The 22536-nt window shown below is 48.5% G+C and overlaps 1 protein-coding gene across 3 annotated transcripts in view; it reads left to right on the top strand.

The window, feature by feature from the left end:
• The window catches only part of MAMDC4 (MAM domain containing 4), a 46268-nt gene that overhangs the window by 9207 nt on the left and 14525 nt on the right, over window positions 1-22536 (top strand). For all 3 annotated transcript variants that reach the window (XM_066580147.1, XM_066580148.1, XM_066580149.1), the window contains 9 exons: window positions 2412-2531; window positions 2903-3019; window positions 4213-4295; window positions 7817-7975; window positions 8929-9013; window positions 12837-12920; window positions 13880-13960; window positions 20471-20599; window positions 21896-22026. In XM_066580147.1, the coding sequence (XP_066436244.1) occupies window positions 2412-2531; window positions 2903-3019; window positions 4213-4295; window positions 7817-7975; window positions 8929-9013; window positions 12837-12920; window positions 13880-13960; window positions 20471-20599; window positions 21896-22026 (989 nt within the window). The remainder of the gene's footprint in view (window positions 1-2411; window positions 2532-2902; window positions 3020-4212; window positions 4296-7816; window positions 7976-8928; window positions 9014-12836; window positions 12921-13879; window positions 13961-20470; window positions 20600-21895; window positions 22027-22536) is intronic.

The raw sequence follows: 22536 nt of genomic DNA, 5'->3' as shown, positions 1-22536 counted from the left end.
ATAATACTGCTCCTATGTACAAGAATATAACTACTATAATACTGCCCCCTATGTACAAGAATATAACTACTATAATACTGTCCCCTATGTACAAGAATATACCTACTATAATACTGCCACCCTATGTACAAGAATAGAACTACTATACTACTGCCCCCCTATGTACAAGAATATAACTACTATAATACTGCTCCCTATGTACAAGAATATAACTACTATAATACTGCCCCCTATGTACAAGAATATAACTACTATAATACTGCCCCCTATGTACAAGAATATATCTACTATAATACTGCCTCCTATGTACAAGAATATACCTACTATAATACTGCCCTCTATGTACAAGAATATAACTACTATAATACTACCCCCTATATACAAGAATATAACTACTATAATACTGCTCCTATGTACAAGAATATAACTACTATAATACTGCCCCCTATGTACAAGAATATAACTACTATAATACTGCCCCCTATGTACAAGAATATAACTACTATAATACTGCCCCCTATGTACAAGAATATAACTACTATAATACTGCCCCCTATGTACAAGAATATAACTACTATAATACTGCCCCCTATGTACAAGAATATAACTACTATAATACTGCCCCCTATGTACAAGAATATATCTACTATAATACTGCTCCCTATGTACAAGAATATAACTACTATAATACTGCCCCTATGTACAAGAATATAACTACTATAATACTGCCTCCTATGTACAAGAATATAACTACTATAATACTGCCTCCTATGTACAAGAATATAACTACTATAATACTACCCCCTATGTACAAGAATATAACTACTAAAATACTGCCTCCTATGTACAAGAATATAACTACTATAGTACTGCCCCCTATGTACAAGAATATAACTACTATAATACTGCCCCCTATGTACAAGAATATAACTACTATAATACTGCCCCCTATGTACAAGAATATAACTACTATAATACTGCCCCCTATGTACAAGAATATAACTACTATATTACTGCCCCCTATGTACAAGAATATACCTACTATAATAGTGCTCCCATGTACAAGAATATAACTGCTATAATACTGCCCCCTATGTACAGGAATATAACTACTATAATACTGCCCCTATGTGCAAGAATATAACTACTATAATACTGTCCCCTATGTACAGGAATATAACTACTATAATACTGCCCCCTATGTACAAGAATATAACTACTATAATACTGCCCCTATGTACAAGAATATAACTACTATAATACTGCCCCCTATGTACAAGAATATAACTACTATATTACTGCCCCCTATGTACAAGAATATACCTACTATAATAGTGCTCCCATGTACAAGAATATAACTGCTATAATACTGCCCCCTATGTACAGGAATATAACTACTATAATACTGCCCCTATGTGCAAGAATATAACTACTATAATACTGCCCCTATGTACAAGAATATAACTACTATAATACTGCTCCCTATGTACAAGAATATAACTACTATAATACTGCCCCTATGTACAAGAATATAACTACTATAATACTGCCCCCTATGTACAAGAATATAACTACTATAATACTGCCCCCTATGTACAAGAATATAACTACTATAATACTGCTCCCTATGTACAAGAATATAACTACTATAATACTGCCCCCTATGTACAAGAATATAACTACTATAATACTGCCCCGTATGTACAAGAATATAACTACTATAATACTGCCCCCTATGTACAAGAATATAACTACTATAATACTGCCCCGTATGTACAAGAATATAACTGCTATAATACTGCCCCCTATGTACAAGAATATAACTACTATAATACTGCTCCGATGTAGTAGAATATAACTACTATAATACTGCCCCCTATGTACAAGAATATAACTACTATAATACTGCCCCCTATGTACAAGAATATAACTACTATAATACTGCCCCCTATGTACAAGAATATAACTACTATAATACTGCCCCGTATGTACAAGAATATAACTGCTATAATACTGTCCCCTATGTACAAGAATATAACTACTATAATACTGCCCCCTATGTACAAGAATATAACTACTATAATACTGCCCGCTATGTACAAGAATATAACTACTATAATACTGCCCCTATGTACAAGAATATAACTACTATAATACTGCCCCCTATGTACAAGAATATAACTACTATAATACTGCCCCCTATGTACAAGAATATAACTACTATAATACTGCCCCCTATGTACAAGAATATAACTGCTATAATACTGCCCCCTATGTACAAGAATATAACTACTATAATACTGCCCCCTATGTACAAGAATATAACTACTATAATACTGCCCCCTGTGGGCGGCACAGAGTCCCTTTGCACATGCTTCTATGGATTTCTTTGAGTTGGGTTGTCTCTCCAGGTCTGCAGACAGACTGCGGTGTTGAGCGGTTTTCCTGCATGCGTGGCAGTTGTGTGGAGCCGGACTCGCGCTGTGATGGCACTGATGACTGTGGTGATAATTCCGATGAGGCGGGTTGCGGTAAGTTCTTTCATCCACACTTCTGTCCGTCTGGGTTCGGCCCTTGCAGGCGCTGCACGTTGTGTTCTCGGTGTACATAAGATTGTATACATGGCGGTGTTGGACCTGTATATATGGGGTAGGCGTAGTCGCCTTCCTGATTAAGTCCCGCCATTTGGAATGACCAGCGGATTGCGTGCCGTATCCCCGAATATCCTGTCCTTGTCAGAGAAGCTGCACAACTGGATGTGTACCTCCATTGTTACCAGCGGGTGGAGCCGCCCTGGTGTAGGAGGGGCATGACCAGCCGATCGGCGTCCTCGGCGCGGTTCGCCTCGCTGGTTGTCGGCGCCTCGTGTTCCTGTATAAACGTATCCGTATTCCCATTCCAGACATGTTCCAGGCCTGCAGCTTTGAGAGTGACCTGTGTACATGGAACTCCTCGTGGGGGAGAGTGAACGGATATAACACCACACCGGAGAGGGACCACACCACGAACCGCCCATCAGGTGCGCTCACAGTCCATGATGGGGGGCGCTGTCAAGTTGGGCTTAGATACTTCAGATCAGCAGACAGCATCACACAGGACGGGATTAGATACAGCAGCTCATCAGACAGTATCACACATGATAGGATTAGATACAGCAGACAGTGTCACATAGGATTAGATACAGCAACTCAGCAGACAGTATCACACAGGAGAGGATTAGATACACAGCTCAGCAGGCAGTATCACACAGGAGAGGATTAGATACAGCAGACAGTGTCACATAGGATTAGATACAGCAGTTTAGCAGACGGTATCACACATGATAGGATTAGATACACGGCTCAGCAGGCAGTATCACAAAGGATAGGATTAGATACAGAGCTCAGCAGGCAGTATCACACGGGATAGGATTAGATACACGGCTCAGCAAACAGTATCACACAGGATAGGATTAGATACATGGCTCAGCAGACAGTATCACACAGGATAGAATTAGATACACGGCTCAGCAGACAGTATCACACAGGATAGGATTAGATACACAACTCAGTAGATAGTATCACACAGCAGAGGATTAGATACACGGCTCCGCAGACAGTATCACATAGGAGAGGATTAGATACACGGCTCAGCAGGCAGTATCACAAAGGATAGGATTAGATACAGAGCTCAGCAGGCAGTATCACACGGGATAGGATTAGATACACGGCTCAGCAAACAGTATCACACAGGATAGGATTAGATACATGGCTCAGCAGACAGTATCACACAGGATAGAATTAGATACACGGCTCAGCAGACAGTATCACACAGGATAGGATTAGATACACAACTCAGTAGATAGTATCACACAGCAGAGGATTAGATACACGGCTCCGCAGACAGTATCACATAGGAGAGGATTAGATACACGGCTCAGCAGATAGTATCACACAGCAGAGGATTAGATACACGGCTCCGCAGACAGTATCACATAGGAGAGGATTAGATACACGACTCAGCAGACAGTATCATAAACAATTGCCTTAGATACTTGGCAGCACAGAGACTTTAGAGCTTATAACAGCCTTCCTAATATTACATGATGGGGGTTGTAGTTCGGGTTCGCTCAGGCTGTATCTATTCTGTATCTGGGGGTGTTTGGGATTTCGGGGTCTGCTGACCTACTATTTGATCTCTCTGGATGATGCTTTCCTGTTCTCTACATTTCAGGGTTTTTCTTGCGAGCTCCTCAGAATGGCGCCCAGCGGGTGGAGAGCCCCGTACTGCAGACGGATGACACGCTGCTGTGCTACGTACGTTCTGCCCTTGCTAGCCGGAAGAGCGGCTAGTAGATGCGACGCTGTGGCTTTCAGATGGTCCTGGGAAGCTGCGGGGGCGGCGGGGAGTCCAGCTCCAACAGGTTCCTACAAGACTCGTTAGTAGTGAGATGTGCCGCACGCTGCGGTCAGACACCCCTGGCAAAAGCTTATCTCCCATGGCTGACCACCAATCTGGCATGTCTAACTGACCCTTAACAAGTTTATAGGACCGATCAGTGGGCGGGTGACGCTGCGCCCAACAGATGACGAGCGAGCAAACGCTCACGTTGCATCGCACCTACTGTGCATCATAGTGGATGGCGGATGTGCCGCCAACAGTGATGATACTATGGAAGACGAGCAATTATACACTCCTTGTAAAAGCCATACCTTCCCTAGAGGGAGATATATATACTCACAGTCCGTGACATCCCTTCCCTAGAAGTATATATATATACTCATAGTCCGTGACATCCCTTCCCTAGGAGGAGTCGGAATTGAAGTAAGGCCGGTTCCACAAACAGGAGCTTCCATTGCAGATCCAGCTGCAAAAACCAGAAGAAACATCCAGCGCTTTCTCTTCCGTCCCAAAACCAGGCAACTGGCCTGAAAACGGGCGGACCCCACTATAGTCAAAGGTGGCATCCTGGCGCTGATCTGTTCTGTTCACTGACTCAAGCGCAGGTCTGAAAGAATCCTAAGTGATTACGATACCAGAGCAAAAGGCCCATTTATTGCAGAAAACTGGCCCCTCGTAGACTTAGGTACCCTGTTGTATCGCCTCCAGCTTGGATACAAGGTGTGATACGGCCAGGCATTGAGGCTCTAGTACCCTGTTGTACCACCTCTAGCTTGGATACAAGGTGTGATACGGCCAGGCATTGAGGCTCTAGTACCCTGTTGTACCACCTCTAGCTTGGATACAAGATGTGATACAGGCAGGCATGGAGGCTCTAGTACCCTATTGTACCACCTTTAGCTTGGATACAAGATGTAATACGGGGGGCATGGAAGCTCTAGTACCCTGATGGGCCGCCTCTAGCTTGGATACAAGATGTGATATGGGTGGGCATGGAGGCTATAGTACTCTGTTGTACCACCTCCAGCTTGAATACAAGATCTGATGCAGGCGGGCATGGAGGCTCTAGTACCCTGTTGGGCCACCTCTAGTGTCCAGTTTCATCATTCATGACATCACTGCAAACGGAGGCGACAGTTGGTGTCATAGGTTGTACATGTAATGGGGGCCATAAGACCAAATGTCCTTCAGCCAAGTGCCTTGAAATGGTTCCAACAGACACGGGTGTACCAATGGCGCCTCCTATCTCTGAATGGTGGACATTGAAACAGTTGGAGCTGCTGGTGCTTGTTGGACGATCAGACTTTCCTCTCTACTGGTGGTCTGTAGGGGGCATCCTGAGCCCGGTCACCCTGTGTGCCCCCATCCACTGGTCCCAACACCCCATAACAGTCTGGTCAGACGCTCCTCTCTACTGTTGGTCTGTAAGAAGCATCCTGAGCCCGGTCACATGGGGCGCCCCCACCCACTGGTCCCAACACCTCCTAACAGTCTGGTCAGACGCTCCTCTCTACTGGTGGTCTGTAAGGGGCGTCCTGAGCCCGGTCACCTTGTGTGCCCCCATCCACTGCTCCCAACACCTCCTAACAGTCTGGTCAGACGCTCCTCTCTACTGGTGGTCCGTGGGGGGCGTCCTGGGCCCGGTCACCTTGTGTGCCCACACACATCCGCTGGTCCCAACACCCCCTAACAGTCTGGTCAGACGCTCCTCTCTGCTGGTGGTCTGTAGGGGGCGTCCTGAGCCCGGTCACCTTGTGTGCCTCCATCCACTGGTCCCAATACCCCATAACAGTCTGCTCAGACGGTCCTCTTTACTGGTGGTGTGTAGGGGGTGTCCTGAGCCTGGTCACCTTGTGTGCCCCCATCCACTGGTCCAACACCTCCTAACAGTCTGGTCAGACGCTCCTCTCTACTGGTGGTCTGTAGGGGGCGTCCTGAGCCCGGTCACCTTGTGTGCCCTCACACATCCACTGGTCCCAACACCCCTAACAGTCTGGTCAGACGCTCCTCTCTGCTGGTGGTCTGTAGGGGGCGTCCTGAGCCCGGTCACCTTGTGTGCCTCCATCCACTGGTCCCAATACCCCATAACAGTCTGCTCAGACGGTCCTCTTTACTGGTGGTGTGTAGGGGGTGTCCTGAGCCTGGTCACCTTGTGTGCCCCCATCCACTGGTCCAACACCTCCTAACAGTCTGGTCAGACGCTCCTCTCTACTGGTGGTCTGTAGGGGGCGTCCTGAGCCCGGTCACCTTGTGTGCCCCCATCCACTGGTCCAACACCTCCTAACAGTCTGGTCAGACGCTCCTCTCTACTGGTGGTCTGTAGGGGGCGTCCTGAGCCCGGTCACCTTGTGTGCCCTCACACATCCACTGGTCCCAACACCCCTAACAGTCTGGTCAGACGCTCCTCTCTGCTGGTGGTCTGTAGGGGGCGTCCTGAGCCCGGTCACCTTGTGTGCCCTCACACATCCACTGGTCCCAACACCTCCCAACAGTCTGGTCAGACGTTACTCTCTACCGGTGGTCTGTAGGGGGCGTCTTGAGCCCGGTCACCTTGTGTGCCCCCATCCACTGGTCCCAACACCCCATAACAGTCTGGTCTGACGCTCCTCTCTAGTGTTGGTCTGTAGGGGGCGTCCTGAGCCCGGTCACATGGGGCGCCCCCATCCACTGGTCCCAACACCTCCTAACAGTCTGGTCAGATGCTACTCTCTACTGGTCTGTAGGGGGCGTCCTGAGCCCGGTCATCTTGTGTGCCCCCATCCCAACACCCCCTAACAGTCTGATCAGAACGGCACGGTGGCTGACAATTCGTCGATCCGACCATCCAGCTTCTCCCATCCCAATATTGCGCCCCTCTCAGACTTTGGTAACGGGGTGAAATCTCTTTTCTGCGTCGTAGAGGCGTCTAGTGGTCAACAAGCTCTACAAGCAGACGAAGGGGTCACTACACACAAGGAGCCTCCAAGGGCCTCTTATAGGCCAAGGGGGGAACCACTTTTAGGGCCTCCAGTGACAAGACCGTCCATCTAATCACCACAACTCTCATCATTTGTATATCGGCCTGAGATGGGACCGCAGGACGAGTTTTACAGCAAAACAACAACTTCTTCCAGAAGCGGGATGGTTTCTGACAATGAGTGTATTTGGTATTTTGCCCCCCGTACGTTCTGAATCGGCCCGTGTGAAGACCAGTTCAATGAATTCAGGTTTCCAAAGGAATGAAGGTGCCTTATGAGGATTCTTTACAGTCCGGCTCCTCTTCATCTCTCTCATTTGAAGCCAATGGCTGGTATTCGGATGGTAAGTGGGTGTAAGCGCAGGCGCCCTGCAGATTGGAGCCTCTGACGTGTCTGTGCGCCCCGGACTCCCCGCCAGTGACTGATGGTTGTGGCTGGAGTCGTTCTTCATTGCCCTTATTGTCTGTTTGTCCCTTTAGCTCGTCTTCTACTATTATATGGACGGCTCCAGCGCCGGCTCGCTGTCTGTGGGCTATCACTCCGCTGGGAAGGAACAGGTCGCGCTAAAGCTGCAGGGACAGCGGGGAGCGTCGTGGGTCCGGGAGAGAGTGTCCTTCAATCAGAGCGCTTCATTCCAGGTAACACTTGAGCGGTCACTGGATTGTGATGCGGCACGCAGCGGCCGCCTGATGCGGTGAGGGATCTGATACTTCATGCCGTGGGAACGGTGTGTGTTTTTGGTCTCATAGCATTCATCGTGCGGGATTAATAATGTGTTTTAATAAATTGGACTTTTACGGGAGCAGCAATACCAATTTTTGAATTTCTTTTAATGATGTGACAACTTTCTTTTCCTCTTTTGTTTCCCACAGAAACTTAAACTTGCATTAGGTTGATCACATATACACTGTAGTGCAATACTATAGTATTGCATTATACTATATTCTGACAAGCTCGTCTCAATACACAATTATACATTGCAGCCCCGGGGGCATTCAGAAGGCCCCTGGCTGCCATGACACACGAACAGCACCCTATGATTTCATTACAGGGATGGGAATTTGAATCCTGATTGCAGCATTTAAATGCTGCCGTCAGAACTGACAGCGGTATCTAATGCCTATTGTGGACCGGTGTCGGCTGTTTTAGACCACCTTTTTATGGAGTGGGCTTAGCTCCCAAGTGACACCTGGCATGCGCTGTACATGTATGGCACATGTCAGGAAGGGGTTAAGTTATGCTGCTTTTGGGAGTTGTAGTAACTGGCCCTGTACACTAGGCTGTGGTTTTGCTTTTTGCTGAATTCACTATATCTCCCACAATGCAATGCACCAGAACCCAGTGCATCATGTCATCTTGGTTATCACGCTGGTGTAAGTGACCTGCGCGAGGTTTCCAACAGCGTGCAATGTTTGCGCCATAATTATGGTCATGCAGCACTTTTCCGCTCAGAATGTAGCGTACAGCCGCCATGAGATGGCGCCAGGAGGTCCGCTGTGCTGCAAGTTGCGCGGTTTGCTGCATTACACGGTCTGCCCTCTGTATACACGGTGCTGGTCTTATTACCCTGCTGTCTTCTTCTGCTTCCCAGATCTTCATTGAAGGCTCCGCCAACGGGACGGTGGGAAGCGTCGCAGTGGACGACCTCATCCTCTCCCCTGGATGCAAAGTGCAGAGTAGGTTCCGAATCGTCATTACTGGGCAGTCTGAGCCGGACGTTCCTCTAGGTGATGCGTGATTTCTGCACTTATGACAGATGCAGCGCCAAAGCTAATCTTTGTCCAAACCGCTTCAAAGCTGGGATCCTTCCCAAAAAACACGAACAGCCGTCGCCTATCATTGTACAGCAGCTGGATATTTATTCCATAGAATGGGATTGGATGGGATCTGATCCCGCTCTCGGCACTAAATATACAGATCTGGCCCTTTTATATGGATCGATAAATCATTCAGAATCCTGTATCCAAAGATTATCGTGCAGCGCTCAGTCACACGGGCGATTTTTCGCGCGATTTGCGGATCGCATAACGGATGCTCTCAAAAAAATCATTATTCAATAGCTGAGAGCTGCCTCTGATTGGTCACAGTGCTCAGCCAATCAGAGGCAGCAGTCACTCACCCATTCATATATTCATGAATGGGTGAGTGAGAGCTGCCTCTGATTGGCTGAGGGCTGTGAGCAATCAGAGGCAGCCCATTCAGCAGGCGGGGATTTTAAATCCCCACCTGCTGAATACTACAGAAAGCAGTTCAGGAGAACTGCCGGCTGGACGCGGCTGAACTCCGGCAGCTGCAAAAAGGTGAACATATATATTTTTTAATTTTTTACACTTTTTTGCATGGTTTTCACGGAGGGGCTTATATTTTAAGCCCTTCCCCGAAAATTAATACAGCGCTTGCCAGCAGCCCATTGCTTTCAATGGAGCCGGCTGTATTGCCGGCTCCATTGACTTCAATGGGAGAACATTGTTCTTCTCTGCCACAGCTGTGACAGAGGAGAACAATCTTTGGTATATGTTCTCAATGGGGACGGCGCTGCTGCCGCCGGCCCTATTGAGCGCATATACAAGGACATCGATTTGCGCAGAACACAGTTACATGCGTTCTGCGAATCGGTGTGGCATATAATCATGGGCACATCCGCATCAAAAACGGCCATGTGACTGATCCCATTGCTATGCATTGGGTCTATGTATCTGCAGATCGCAAGCGCGTCTGCAAATCGGACCAAAAAACACCCGTGTGACTGAGGCCTCAGTGTAAATGCTGCCCCGACCGAATGATGAGCGAGAATGTGTTCGCTTCTTGATCGTCGTTCAGCTTCTGCATGCAGATAAGTGAACAAGGGATCGGCTATGTAAGGGAACGGCCGGAACGATCCCCAACCGGCTCCGCCTCCATTAACTAGCGGATGATTGTGCAAAAGTACATGAATGTTTATCACTGGGATGACCTGTCAAGTATCTGCACCCTTAGCCATGGTACATGCACTGATGTGCCAGAAGTCCTGCAATAGCGGTATGTACATGATGATGAGGTGGCGTTACCTCAGGCGATGCTCGGCGAGGCGACGTGAATTATAGGAGTTCAATCAAGGCATAATAGTTGGCGCCAGACGGATGGGACGTTCCATTTCCAAAGTTGTGCAGGATTTAACATTCCTCAATCCACAGTGTCACATGCACCGAAAATACGGTATAGAAGGCGTCACCACCCAAAGTGTCCGCCCACGGGTGCTTAATGATCGCAACCAGCGATGTCTCAAGTGGGGAACACAAGGCTCTGTCCGAGACCCAATGTTGTTCAACATTTTACAAATGTTCTCGATAAGGGAATTGAGGGGAAACTGATCAGATTTGCCGAGAACAGAAAGCTAGGAGGGATAGCTAACACTAGGGAAGAGAGGGAGAGGATTCAAAAAGATCTAGAAAGCTTGTATAGCGGGCGGCGACTAACAGAATGGTATTTAACAAGGAGGAATGCAAAGTCCTACATCTGGGCAAGAAAAATGAAGAAAGCAAATACAGAATGGGAGGAATTGGGCTAAGCAGCAACACATGTGAAAAAGACTTGGGTATACTAATAGATCATAGACTGAACATGAGTCAACAATGTGATGCAGCAGCCAAAAAGGCAAACACAATTCTGGGATATATTAAGAGAAGCATAGAGTCTAGATCACATGAGGTCATTATCCCCCTCTACTCTTCCTTAGTCAGACCTCATCTGGAATACTGGCTCCAGTTCTGGGCACCCCACTTTATAACAGACACAGACAAACTGGAGCAAGTTCAGAGAAGAGTTACCAAGATGGTGAGCGGTCTGCAAATCATGTCCTATGAGGAACGGTTAAAGGATCTGGGAATGTTTAGCAGAAGAGAAGGCTGAGAGGAGACTTAATAGCTGTCTACAAATATCTGAAGGGCTGTCACAGTGCAGAGGGATCAGCCCTATTCTCATCTGCACAAGGAAAGACTAGAAGCAATGGGATGAAACTGAAAGAGAGGAGACCCAGATTAGATATTAGACAGTGAGGGGATCAATGAGTGGAACAGGTTGCCACAGGAGGTGGTGAGTTCTCCTTTAATGGAAGTGTTCAAACAAAGGCTGGACAAATATCTGTCTGGGATGATTTAGTGATCCTGCATTGAGCAGGGGATAGGACCAGATGACCCTGGAGGTCCCGTCCGGCAAGAATCGCCTCCACATTCGATGCAGAAGGCACCACAAACAAACTGCAGGTCAGCGCAGCGTTCTTTAGCTTCTTGGTATCTGTGAACAGAAGACCCACCAGACTGCCTCTATTATCACCACAACACTGGACACAGCGCCTATCCCAGGCTTGTCAGGTTACTACATGACACTAGAGGACTGGTAGCATGACGTGGTCTAATGAGTCACGGTGCTAACTGTGTCAGGCTGATGATAGGGTTCATGTGTGGTGCCGACCCCATGAAGCCATGGATCCCAGCTGTCAATAAGTCACTGTGCAGGCTGATTGTGGCTCGATACTGGTATGGGGTGTTCTTATGGCATGGGTTGGCTCGACTGGTCCCCCTAAACACGTCATTGACTGGTGCCCGCCATGTGTTACTGCTTGGTGACCATTTGCAACCCTTCATGGACTTCATATTCCCCCACAATGATGGATATTCCAGCAGGATAATGCTCCATGCCATCAGGCCCACGTGGTCCAAAATTGGTTGGAGGAGCATTCTGGAGAGTTTCTATGAATGGTGCGGCCTGAGCCCAATCCAGCATTTATGAGATGTGGTGAAGAGGTCCATTGACCCCCTGAGATCCTGCACCTACAAATACCCCGGAGCTGGGGGGGGGGGGGGGGGCTATCTAGATGGCTCACCAGACGTCTTCCATCCATTTGTAGAATCAATGCCACGTCGAGTTGCTGCACTTTGCCAAGTTAGTGGGGTGCTACATGATATTAGTTACTAACGCAAATCTCTTCAGGTTCACGGATGTTAAACCCCCTGAGACCCGGCCACCCAATAAATGCACAAACAATCCAATATGGCAGAAATTTGTGACATCAGCCACTCTTTATTTAATACAGTTGAGAGCGCAACTGATTGAACACCACAAGCCTCCCCATCACTGCGGCTGTGCCACCTGCACCCAGCTTATCCCCCCAGATGGAAGGCACTCTGACTACTGGGGGGACACTACGGGGGGCACTGTGACTACTGGGGGGACTCTACGGGGGCACTGTGACTACTGGGGACACTATGGGGGGCACTGTGACAACATCATCACTGCGGCTGTGCCGCCTGCACCCAGCTTATCCCCACAGATGGAAGGCACTCTGACTACTGGGGGGGGGACACTACGGGGGGCACTGTGACTACATCATCACTGTGGCTGTGCTGCCTGCACCCAGCTTATCCCCACAGATGGCCACCGGTTTTCTTTCCTGACTACCTGGACCCATCCAACTGCTGATCACAACCTATGTGCCCCAATGACGAGCATTCTATTTTGCAGATGAGTCTGGTGGATGGGGAATATCCTCACATAGACGGGACGGCGTGATCACAAGCGAGACACAAGCTTGTCAGGACGCAGCAGGTAGGACAGAGCTATACAGGTGTAGTGATCATTAACGTGACTGGCACAGCCTGCTGACTCCACTTACAGCATTGTAGTACATTGTAGTTATCATAATGTGTGAAATGTCAATCCACCGCTTGTTACATCTGTATACCTGGCTGCGGGCAGAGATACCCTGCTATGAGGCAATCAGAGCCTGGTGCCAGGCGGCAGGACCTCAGAGGGGCGGCAGGGGCACGTGACATTAATGGTCAGTAGAAGATAATTGCTTGCTGCAGGCAAGTAATTGCGTCCACCCTATTGTCCTCCGGCCCAGCAGCAACCCAACAGGCATTTCACTCACCAAGGCTGCAGCTCCAGACCCATGGCGGCATCTATGTGCACCATTCTGTATACAGCGCAGACAACAGGGAGAGGTCAGCAGCCACAGATCCAGCCTGGGGGAGTGAAATGCCTACGGGATTGGTGCTGGGCCGCAGGCCAATAGGGTGGACGCACTTACTATCGGGGCTACTATGGGAGTTAATGTTACTACTATTCCTATTGGGGCCACTATGGGGGGCACTGTTACTACTGGCAGTACTATGGGGGGCTCTCTCTCTGGGGCACGCTCCTCTGGGAGATGTGTTGTTTCTACTGACTGCTGTGTAGATCTTACATTTAGTTTTCTTCTAAACTTGCCACAATGCAGCCAGTGTCATTATGTGACTCACACAGCTCTGATCAAGTCCCAGAAGCCCCGGGCAGAATTGTGAGCGCAGCTCTTGTTGTCACTGAAATGTTAATGTATATTGCATTATGTGTAGGAGGCCTTATATTCGCCTTATATATAGGCCTTACATTCATGTACAGACCTCCAGCCTTCCTCTTGCCACTGCGTAGCACACAGTGTTGGCACGCGGTGATCCCTCCCAGGTCTAGATGGCCGGGGGTCGGGGCCACATCTTGCAGATAACTTTGTCTTTTCTTTTCTGCAGTAACCTACGACTTTAGGAGCAGCGATGGCGGATGGTCGGACGTCAGTATCGGGACTTCCAAGTGGGGACGTCCAACTACAGGTGAGAACTCCACAAGAGGTGCGTGCTGCATGTACATCTGCTGCACAACCCGCCGCACCTCTGTGTCCTCCGCGAATCGCCTATTCCGGATCTGTACTTTGCCGTGCTGCACCCCCCTTCCCACACTTTGTGTATCTGCTGCCATCTTCTAACTGCAGATATGACACACAGCAATCTTTAAAGGGGTTTTCCAGGACTAAACTATTATCTACCCATAGAGTAGGAGGAGTCTGTCGTTCAGGATCTCTCGCAATACGGCGGCGGAAAGCAATTTTTGTTTAAGAAAGATTTTTAATTAATTTTTAAAAATAGAAAAATATTACCAAAAAAAGCTCTATAAACGTGGCATTCCTGTAACCGCACTCCAGCAGAGGACATATTTACTGCACTGTGAATGCTGTAAAAACTAAACCCTCCAGAAATGGCGCTATTGCATTTTTTTCTTTCAATAATTTTTATTGGGTTTTAACATGTAAATCAAACATTAACATATTGAAAATATCTGTGATGTCTCGCAATTAAACAACGGCATCAACCTTGTGCTTGTTAAATGTAAGCTCTTCTGGCTTGTTTTGGAAGAAGTCATGCTAGGTTATTATTTTATAACATACACTTACATGTATGAGAAGGAAACGTGACACAAGGGGAAAAAGGTGGGTCTGGAGTGAGGGGTAGGGGAAGGCGGAGGAGGGGGGGATGGTACCAAGTATGTGGTTTGGTTATGTTTGTATTGATTGAGGGCAGCCCCTCTCAAGCGCATGATCCAGTTTGTAGCCATCTAGCAAACGTGGGTGTCTCGCGTGTGTCAATCCACGTTGCCCAGGTCTTATAGTGGCTGTCGTAACCCTGTGGGTCGTCATTCAGTCTCAACCTTTCCATCCTGGCAATTTCGTCCATCGCTCCCACCCATGCGTGTCTAGGGACCTCTTTATTCTGTTTCCAGAACCTAGGAATTGTTAGGCGGGTAGCCATGATGAAGAATTTTAGGAGGCCTTTTTTAAGAGATATGTTGTTGGGGGCGATGGACAGGAGCGCCAGTTTTGGTGTCATGGTTAGGTGGGTCCTACAGATGTGCTCGTATAGGTTCTTAATGTCTTGCCATATGGGCATGACCATAGGGCATTCCCACCAGATATGTATCATTGTACCAATCCCGGTCTGGCATCGCCAACACCTGTTTGATGTCGAGGGGAAGAAGTTGTGGAGCCTCCCCAGGGTCATGTACCATCTGGACAGGATTTTAAAATTTAACTCCTGGAGCTTACTTGCAAGGGACATTTTGTGGGTGTGCTGAAACGCCTTTGTCCAGAGCTCTCCGGGGACCGGTTCGCCCAGCGCCTCCTCCCATGCCCCCAGCCATCTGGGACGGTGGTCATCTAGCCTTTCGCCTAGAAGATGGTTATAAACAAGTGAGACTGTGTCTCTAGGAGCCTCCGGAGAGCAACATAGCGTCTCAAAGGGAGTTAGGTTTGTGATCCATCCTTGGGCTGCTTTTGTTTTCTCTAGGTAACTTCGTACCTGTAGGAATTGCATCCATGAACCCGGGGGAGGTGTCGACGTCCCCTGTAGGTTCACCATGTCCCCTAGCCCTCCAGACTCCAGCACCTCCCCCACCCTGGCCTCGGTTCCATGGGGTAGGAACCCCAGGCTGCGTGTGTGTTGTGTTGCTGGGAGTCGTGGGTTACCCGCAAGTGGAGTGAGGGGCCCCGGGACTGATATCCTGCATCCCCCCCGCCATGCCTCCAAGAGCGACTTCATTAAGGTTGAGGTTTTCGTCCTCTCTTTTTTTTGTCCAACCCGGGATCCAGAACGCCCCCCCGTGTCTCGAAGTTGTTACTGTCTGTCTCTATCTGTACCCAAAGTTTATCTTTCTTGTGATGGAACAGGTCTAGTATGAAGGTCCCTATTGTCGCTTTGTGGTATAGGTGAAAGTCAGGAAGACCCACCCCCCCTTTTCCTTTTGGTTTGGTTAGGCTCTTATGGCTTAGTCTCCTGGAGCCTCCCTTCCATATGAAATGGAGGATTTGGCTACGTAGTTTATCAAAAAAGGCTTTGGGGGGGGGGTTGCAGGGCGCTGCCTGGAATATGTAAAGGGCCCTAGGGAGTATATCCATTTTGATCGCGCTCATCCTCCCAAACCAGGATATTGGGGCTCCTTCCCACTTCTCCATGTCCTGCTTGAGGGCTGTTAGCAGGGGTTTGTAGTTTAGTTCGTATAACTCATTTGGGTCTGTCGGGATCTGGATCCCCAGGTATTTGATTGAGTTCTGCTTCCAATGGAAGGGGAAGGTTGAGGAGAGGTCGTTGACGACCTCCCGGGGTAAGGAGATATTGAGGATTACAGACTTCTGTGTGTTAACTTTATAGTTACTTATTTTCCCGAAGATGGCAAATTCCTGTAGGATGTTAGGGAGACCCACTCGGGGATCAGTGATGTACACTAGCAAGTCATCCGCGAAGAGTGATATTTTATGTTCAATCTTCCCTACCAGCATCCCTCTTATGGAGGGATTGGACCTGATGGCATTTGCTAGTGTCTCCATCACCAGGATGTATAAAATTGGTGATAGGGGGCATCCTTGTCTCGTTCCGTTTTTAATCTCAAAGGGAGCGGACAGGCTACTGTTAACCCTGATCCGGGCCGAGGGGCCTGTGTATAAAGCCATTACCCATGATAAGGCTCTGGGTCCCATTCCCAGTTTCCCCAGCGTCGCCTTCAGGAACTTCCAGCTGATTCTGTCGAACACCTTTTTGGCGTCGACAGAGCAGGCAGAGCGGCACTCTCTTTCTCCTGGCCCGATCAATCAAGGACAGTGTTTTAGTGGAGTTGTCTCTTGCCTCCCTCTCCGGCACAAATCCCACCTGATCCTTGTGAATAAGAAGTGGGATCGAGGGATTCAGTCTGTTTGCTATCATTTTGGAAAAGATATTAAGGTCACAGTTAATCAGTGAGATGGGGCGGTAGCTCCCACACGCCAGAGTGTCCTTCCCTGGTTTGGGTATCACGACAATATGTGCTTGTAGGGCCTGGGGAGGAAATGGGCACCTCTGGGAGACGGTGTTAAAGGACCGGAGGAGCAGATCTGTGACCATGTCCCCACATATTTTGTAAAATCTTGGGGAGTACCCGTCTAGGCCTGGGCTCTTCCCTGGTTTGATGTCTGTTAGGACCTTTGAGAGCTCCTCCTGTTCGAAGTCCCTGTCTAGTTCTCCTGCCTCCTCCGGTGTAAATCGCTTCGGGGTATGTTGGTCGAGGTATTCCTCTAGTGATTGTACGTGTTGGGTGTCTAGGGGGCTTTGTGTCTCTGGGATATTGTATAGTTTGGAGTAATATCTACGGAATTCCTCCAGAATTCCCTTTGGTGTGTGAACTCGACTACCTTCAGATGTATTAATGGAATGTATATGTGGGTGCGACCCTCTGGGGTGTAGGGCCCTGGCCAGCCATCTTCCTCCCTTATCTCCGTACTCATAGTAACCCGCTTTGAGTTTGTCTCTTCTTCCGAGGGCTTTTTGGTCGAGGATGTCTAAGATTTTATGACGGATATCTGAGATCTCCGTTTGGAGGGTATTGGACGATTGAACCTTATTTGACGTTTCTTTTTGTTGGAGGTCTGTTATTAGTTTGGTGAGTTTAGCGGTCTGGTCTTTCCTGATCCTTGCCCCGTGTGAGATAAACACCCCTCTTAGAACACATTTTAGTGTTTCCCATTTTAGTGGGGCAGATGTGGGGTCTTTATCGTGGTCTGTCTTGAAGTTTTCTATCGTTTTTTTTACGTCGTTCATGCAGACGACGTCTTTGAGTAAATTATCATTTAAACGCCACATAGGCGTCCTCGGTTCCATGTCCCCTGGGCCCATGGATGCAAACACCAGGGAGTGGTCAGACCACAGTAGGACATCCAGAGAACATTGAGGGTCCCCATCTAATAGACTATGTGAGATGAATATGTAATCGATCCTACTGTATGAGTTATGGACCATGGAGTGAAAACTATAGTCGCGCTTACCCGGGTGGAGGATGCGCCAGATGTCTATCAGGTTCATACTCACGAGGATTTTCTGGACCCTACGAATGGCTGACCTTGAAAGCGCGGAGCGTCCTGTGGAGGAGTCCAGTCAGGGGTCCATACACATGTTGAAGTCCCCTCCCAGTATGACCGGAGTCCCCTCCGCGAAGTTCGAGAGGCCCCGGAGAGCTCTGGCGGCGAAACCCACTTGTCCTTGATTTGGGAAGTATAAGTTAGGAATTGTGTAAATTTTGTTACAAATGGACACTTTTAGGAATAAATACCTCCCATCCTCGCCTCCTTCTTGGGATATCACTGTTGGGGTTATTGATTTATGGAACGCTATAGAGACTCCACAAGTTTTATTATCGGGGTGGGTGGAATGAAACCACCGAGAGTAAAATTTGTTTCTACCACAGTCCGGTGTCCCCGAACGTGGGAAATGTGTTTCCTGTAGCATTGCTACCATGACCCATTTCTTGTGGAGTCTGTACAGGATTTGGTTTCGTTTATTGGGACAGTTAAGTCCTTTTGTGTTGAAAGAACAGACTGTTAGTCGGGCCATCTGGGTTTGTTAGGTGGACGGAATGCCGTCTGGCTATTGTCCAGAGGTCTAGTCCCTCTTGTATGCAGTACCTGGAAATAAGGGCGGGGAAGGGACACACAGGAGGGAAGATAGGGGCGGGGTGGGTAGGGTAACAACAACAATCCACCGTATGCCATCTTAAGCGTGGTAGTCTATGTGCTTCGGGTGGGAATCAGTAGCTTACTAACGTCTATGCAGCGAAAACTTGCTGCGGTCCCTACTGGGAGGGCGGCTGAGTCGGGTCGAGTCTCCTTGACCCGCCTCCTTGGGCGGTTCCTGTGTCTCCAGTCCCGGTAAAGGTGTTCACTTGGGTGGAACTTCAAGGTGCACTTGCTATGTGCCTGTCTTGGGGTGGACTTTGCTCTCTCGGTGGCGATAAGGTATCAAGTCCCAAAGACAAAATCTACCCAAGCTATTTTGTGTGTCCTGAGGGGTGGGGTTAGGGAAGCGACAGTAGTAACAGATTGTATCTTCCTTGAAAGTGGCGTTGTCCCCCGGTCAGGAGGGGGGTCTCTATTTTCCAGTGTTTTCTACACGACTCAGGGGGCCGAGTCACGCGGTGGCGGGGCTCCATTTTTATTATTTCGTTTTCTCCGACTGAGTTGTACTGGCTGCCATTGGCTTTTGGGCGGGTTCATGGTCGGGATACTTGGTTTCTGCCACTCTGGGAGCTCGATCATCGGAAGCTTCAAGACTGTGAGGAACTTCGGTAGGTCTCCTAAGGATCTGAAGACCGCTATCGCGTTGCCCGAGCCTGCTATCAGTTGGAATGGGTACCCCCAGCGGTAGGGATTCCTTGATCTTTCAGGGTTGCTAGTAAGGGTCGAAGTGCCCGGCGTTGCTGTAGAGTTCTCCTTGACAGGTCAGGCAGGAACAGTACTTCTCTGTCTTTAATTTTTATCGGACCTTTAGTTCTTGTCTGGCGCAGGATCTCTTCCTTCTCCTTATAAAAGTGGATTCTGCAGACCACGTCCCTTGGTCTTTCAGGGTCTGTTGATCTGGGTCCCAGTGCTCTGTGAATTCTATCCGGACGCTTGGGGGTCTGTTCAGGAGCTCTCCAAAGCACTTTTGCGCACAGTCCTCAAGATGTCTGCTTTCTATCTCTTTAGATAGGCCTCTAATCCTCAGATTACTGCGCCTATGACGATTCTCGATGTCGTCCAAATGGTTGGCGAGTTCTGATATCTGGTTGGCATGTTCACACAGAATATTGTGATGTTCGCTCACGTGTTGGAGTACTTGTTCCTGGGCTTCTTCCGTTTCTCTTACTCAGTGTCCCATCAGTTGAATTTCTTTTTGTATGGATTCGAGCGCTGACTTTTGTGATGAGGCAAATTGAGTAAACAGATTGTCGAGGTCTTCCCTGGTTGGGATGGATCTAAGGTGTTCTTTCCAATCCCAATTGTCGGGGGATGGCGATTTGTCGTATGGCGGAGATTTGTTCCCTGGCCGATCTCTGGGTGTCGTTTTAGGTCGTGTATCTGGCTTCTGTGGCCTTTGTCTTGGGGTAGCCACGTATGCATATGTGGGGTACGGTTCCCGCTATTGCATTTTTTTGACATTTCTCTCCACGTAAAAATTTTTTCACATTTTTTTTCCGTACATTAAATGGTACCGCTAAAAAAATACAAATTGTCCTGCGGTCCTCATACGGCCGTCTCAATGGAAAAATGTAAACATTCTGCCTCTTGGAAGGCGGGGAGAAAAAAAACAAAAATAAAAAAGTGATAAATGTCCCGAAGGGGTTTTGATGCAGAATTTGATACAGATTTTCTGCTGCAGAACATCCACACGTATTCCACTCCGTGTTAACGTTTCCCTAAAGCTCCTCCCACTAACAAGTCCTCGTGCCGCTCCGGCGACAGTAAAACATTATGGGTCTGAGTAATTTTTCGGTGTTTCTTCTTGTTTCAGGCTCCTTCCTGGCAGTGCTGAAAGCAGAGGGGAACTTAAAGACGCACGCCGAAACTCACAGCCCTCTCCTGTGCCCTCTGGAACCCTCTTGTGTTAACATGACATACTACCTTCATACCGGCCCTGCAGGTAGGTCATTCATGTCCTACCATGGTGCATTATGGGAAATGCAGTGCTCATCCCAGACGCTGCAGTCTATCATCTCAGTGAACGAATGCAGACAAGACTGTGAATCTCCTGCCTAAAGGCGATTGTACAACTTCAAAGCTGATGGATGGCTGATCTGTACCTCCCCGGTCATGATACCCGTGCGTGCTCAGCCAAGTGTGCTTGTGTTCTCAATAGGGGGAGTAAGGATGGCCACATACATTAAAGCGAACCTCGGGGCCTGAAGAAACAAAGATGGCTGAACTGTTTCACTGACTAGCTGATGCACATGGTGTATATTATACAATGGTAGTCTGAGGGCTCATGTCCACGGGCGTCCACCACATATTATGTGGCGATGCATGGCCACGTGACACACGGGGAATGGAGTCAGTGAAAGTCAACTCACCCGCAGCATTTAACTAAAACGGCCGTAGACATGAGGCCTAGGAGACTACATGCTGCTCTGATTGGCCAGCACCAATCATCTAATGACATGCAGTAATACACGGCGCGGCGGGCAGTCAGAGATCTATTTTTACTACTTTTGCACAATTAAAGCACATATTAAACAACTGACTGCATCGCCGCAAAACATTATATGTTGCTGTTTTTTTTACCTTTTTTTTTGTATTTTATCCCTTGAAATGGGTTTTTGTGGGGAAAATGCGTATTTTTTTAACTGGATTTTTTTTCTTTCAATTAAGCTTTATTGAAAGTTTTGGGTTTTTTTTAACACTAGTTTTTGGTCCCCGAAGGGGACTTGAAGATGTGATTGTTTGATCTCTAGGATAATACACTGCATTACTTATGCGGCACATTCTATTAAGCCTATGACAGCAGCCTAGACTCTTCTGGAGGCGGGGTCTAATAGGCTGAGTTACATGGCAGGCACGGAGGCCTTTGCCAGGCTTCCAGCTGCCATGGGAACCCATTGGTACCTTGCGGTCACGTGAAATACTGATGAGTGACAGAAGGAGCCCCCTGTCATCTGCCTACCTGCTGCCATTGTGATTGATTGTGGCATGTAAGGGGTTAAGTTGCCAGGATCTGAGGTTCCTCCGTTCCCGGCTGTTAGAGCAGGAGCCCCGCTGTTAGTAGTCAGCCGAACCACCACCTCAAAAAGCTGTATGTGCGGGTTTACAGCCCATTAGTGAGGTCAGTAACAAGGCATTTGCAGTCATAAAAGGGTTAAGAACCAACAGATGTGGCGCGGTGATGCCCAACATGTTTGCCCGCTCTTGTTCCCGCAGTTCACCCAGCGTTCGTCTCTTGCAGGCTTCCTCGCTCTACTTGTGTGGGATCCGCAGCTCGATGCTCACTCCAATGTCTGGCAGAGTCATGGAGATCGGAGTAACACATGGAAATCCGTCCTGATCCCTCTGGGGGAGAGACCGCAAGCCTTCCAGGTACCGATGAGAAGCCTCTCTGTAACCATACGGCAAATCTGACTCCACACACTTAAAGGGGAAGCGTACCCGCTGTGAGTGGGATCATCCTAGTTCCCTGAAATCGTTTTTAAAGACCTTCCACCGACCTCTAACTGTGTCATTGGTGCCAACGTGCACCATGACCGCTGGGTCCTCACCAGCCCCTCCCAGTAATCTGCCAACCTGATCTACGATGTCGAACTCGAGTGCCAGGAAGACAACACACCGTTCGATGATCCCGATCTTTGTGGCAGATTGCCCCGTCTGTCCCCCTAATAATTGAGTTCCCCACCACTATGACCTGTCTAGCCTGCTCTGCGCTCCCCGTCTCCTTCTCACTGGAGCAGTCATCTCCCTGGTGGTCAGAGGGCATGTTGTGCTGCAGTACTGCTAACCCTGTAGGGCTTTCCTCTCATCTGCCAAATTTGTAGACTTGTTGGGGTGTGCCAGTTCAGGACTAGCCTCCCTGGATGACTTCCCTCTATCCCT

Source organism: Eleutherodactylus coqui, chromosome 10 (genome assembly GCF_035609145.1).
Source record: "Eleutherodactylus coqui strain aEleCoq1 chromosome 10, aEleCoq1.hap1, whole genome shotgun sequence".
NCBI classification, from domain to species: domain Eukaryota; kingdom Metazoa; phylum Chordata; class Amphibia; order Anura; family Eleutherodactylidae; genus Eleutherodactylus; species Eleutherodactylus coqui.
The sequence above is the reverse complement of the archived record's forward strand: the minus strand, read 5'-3'. Positions and strand labels throughout refer to the sequence as shown.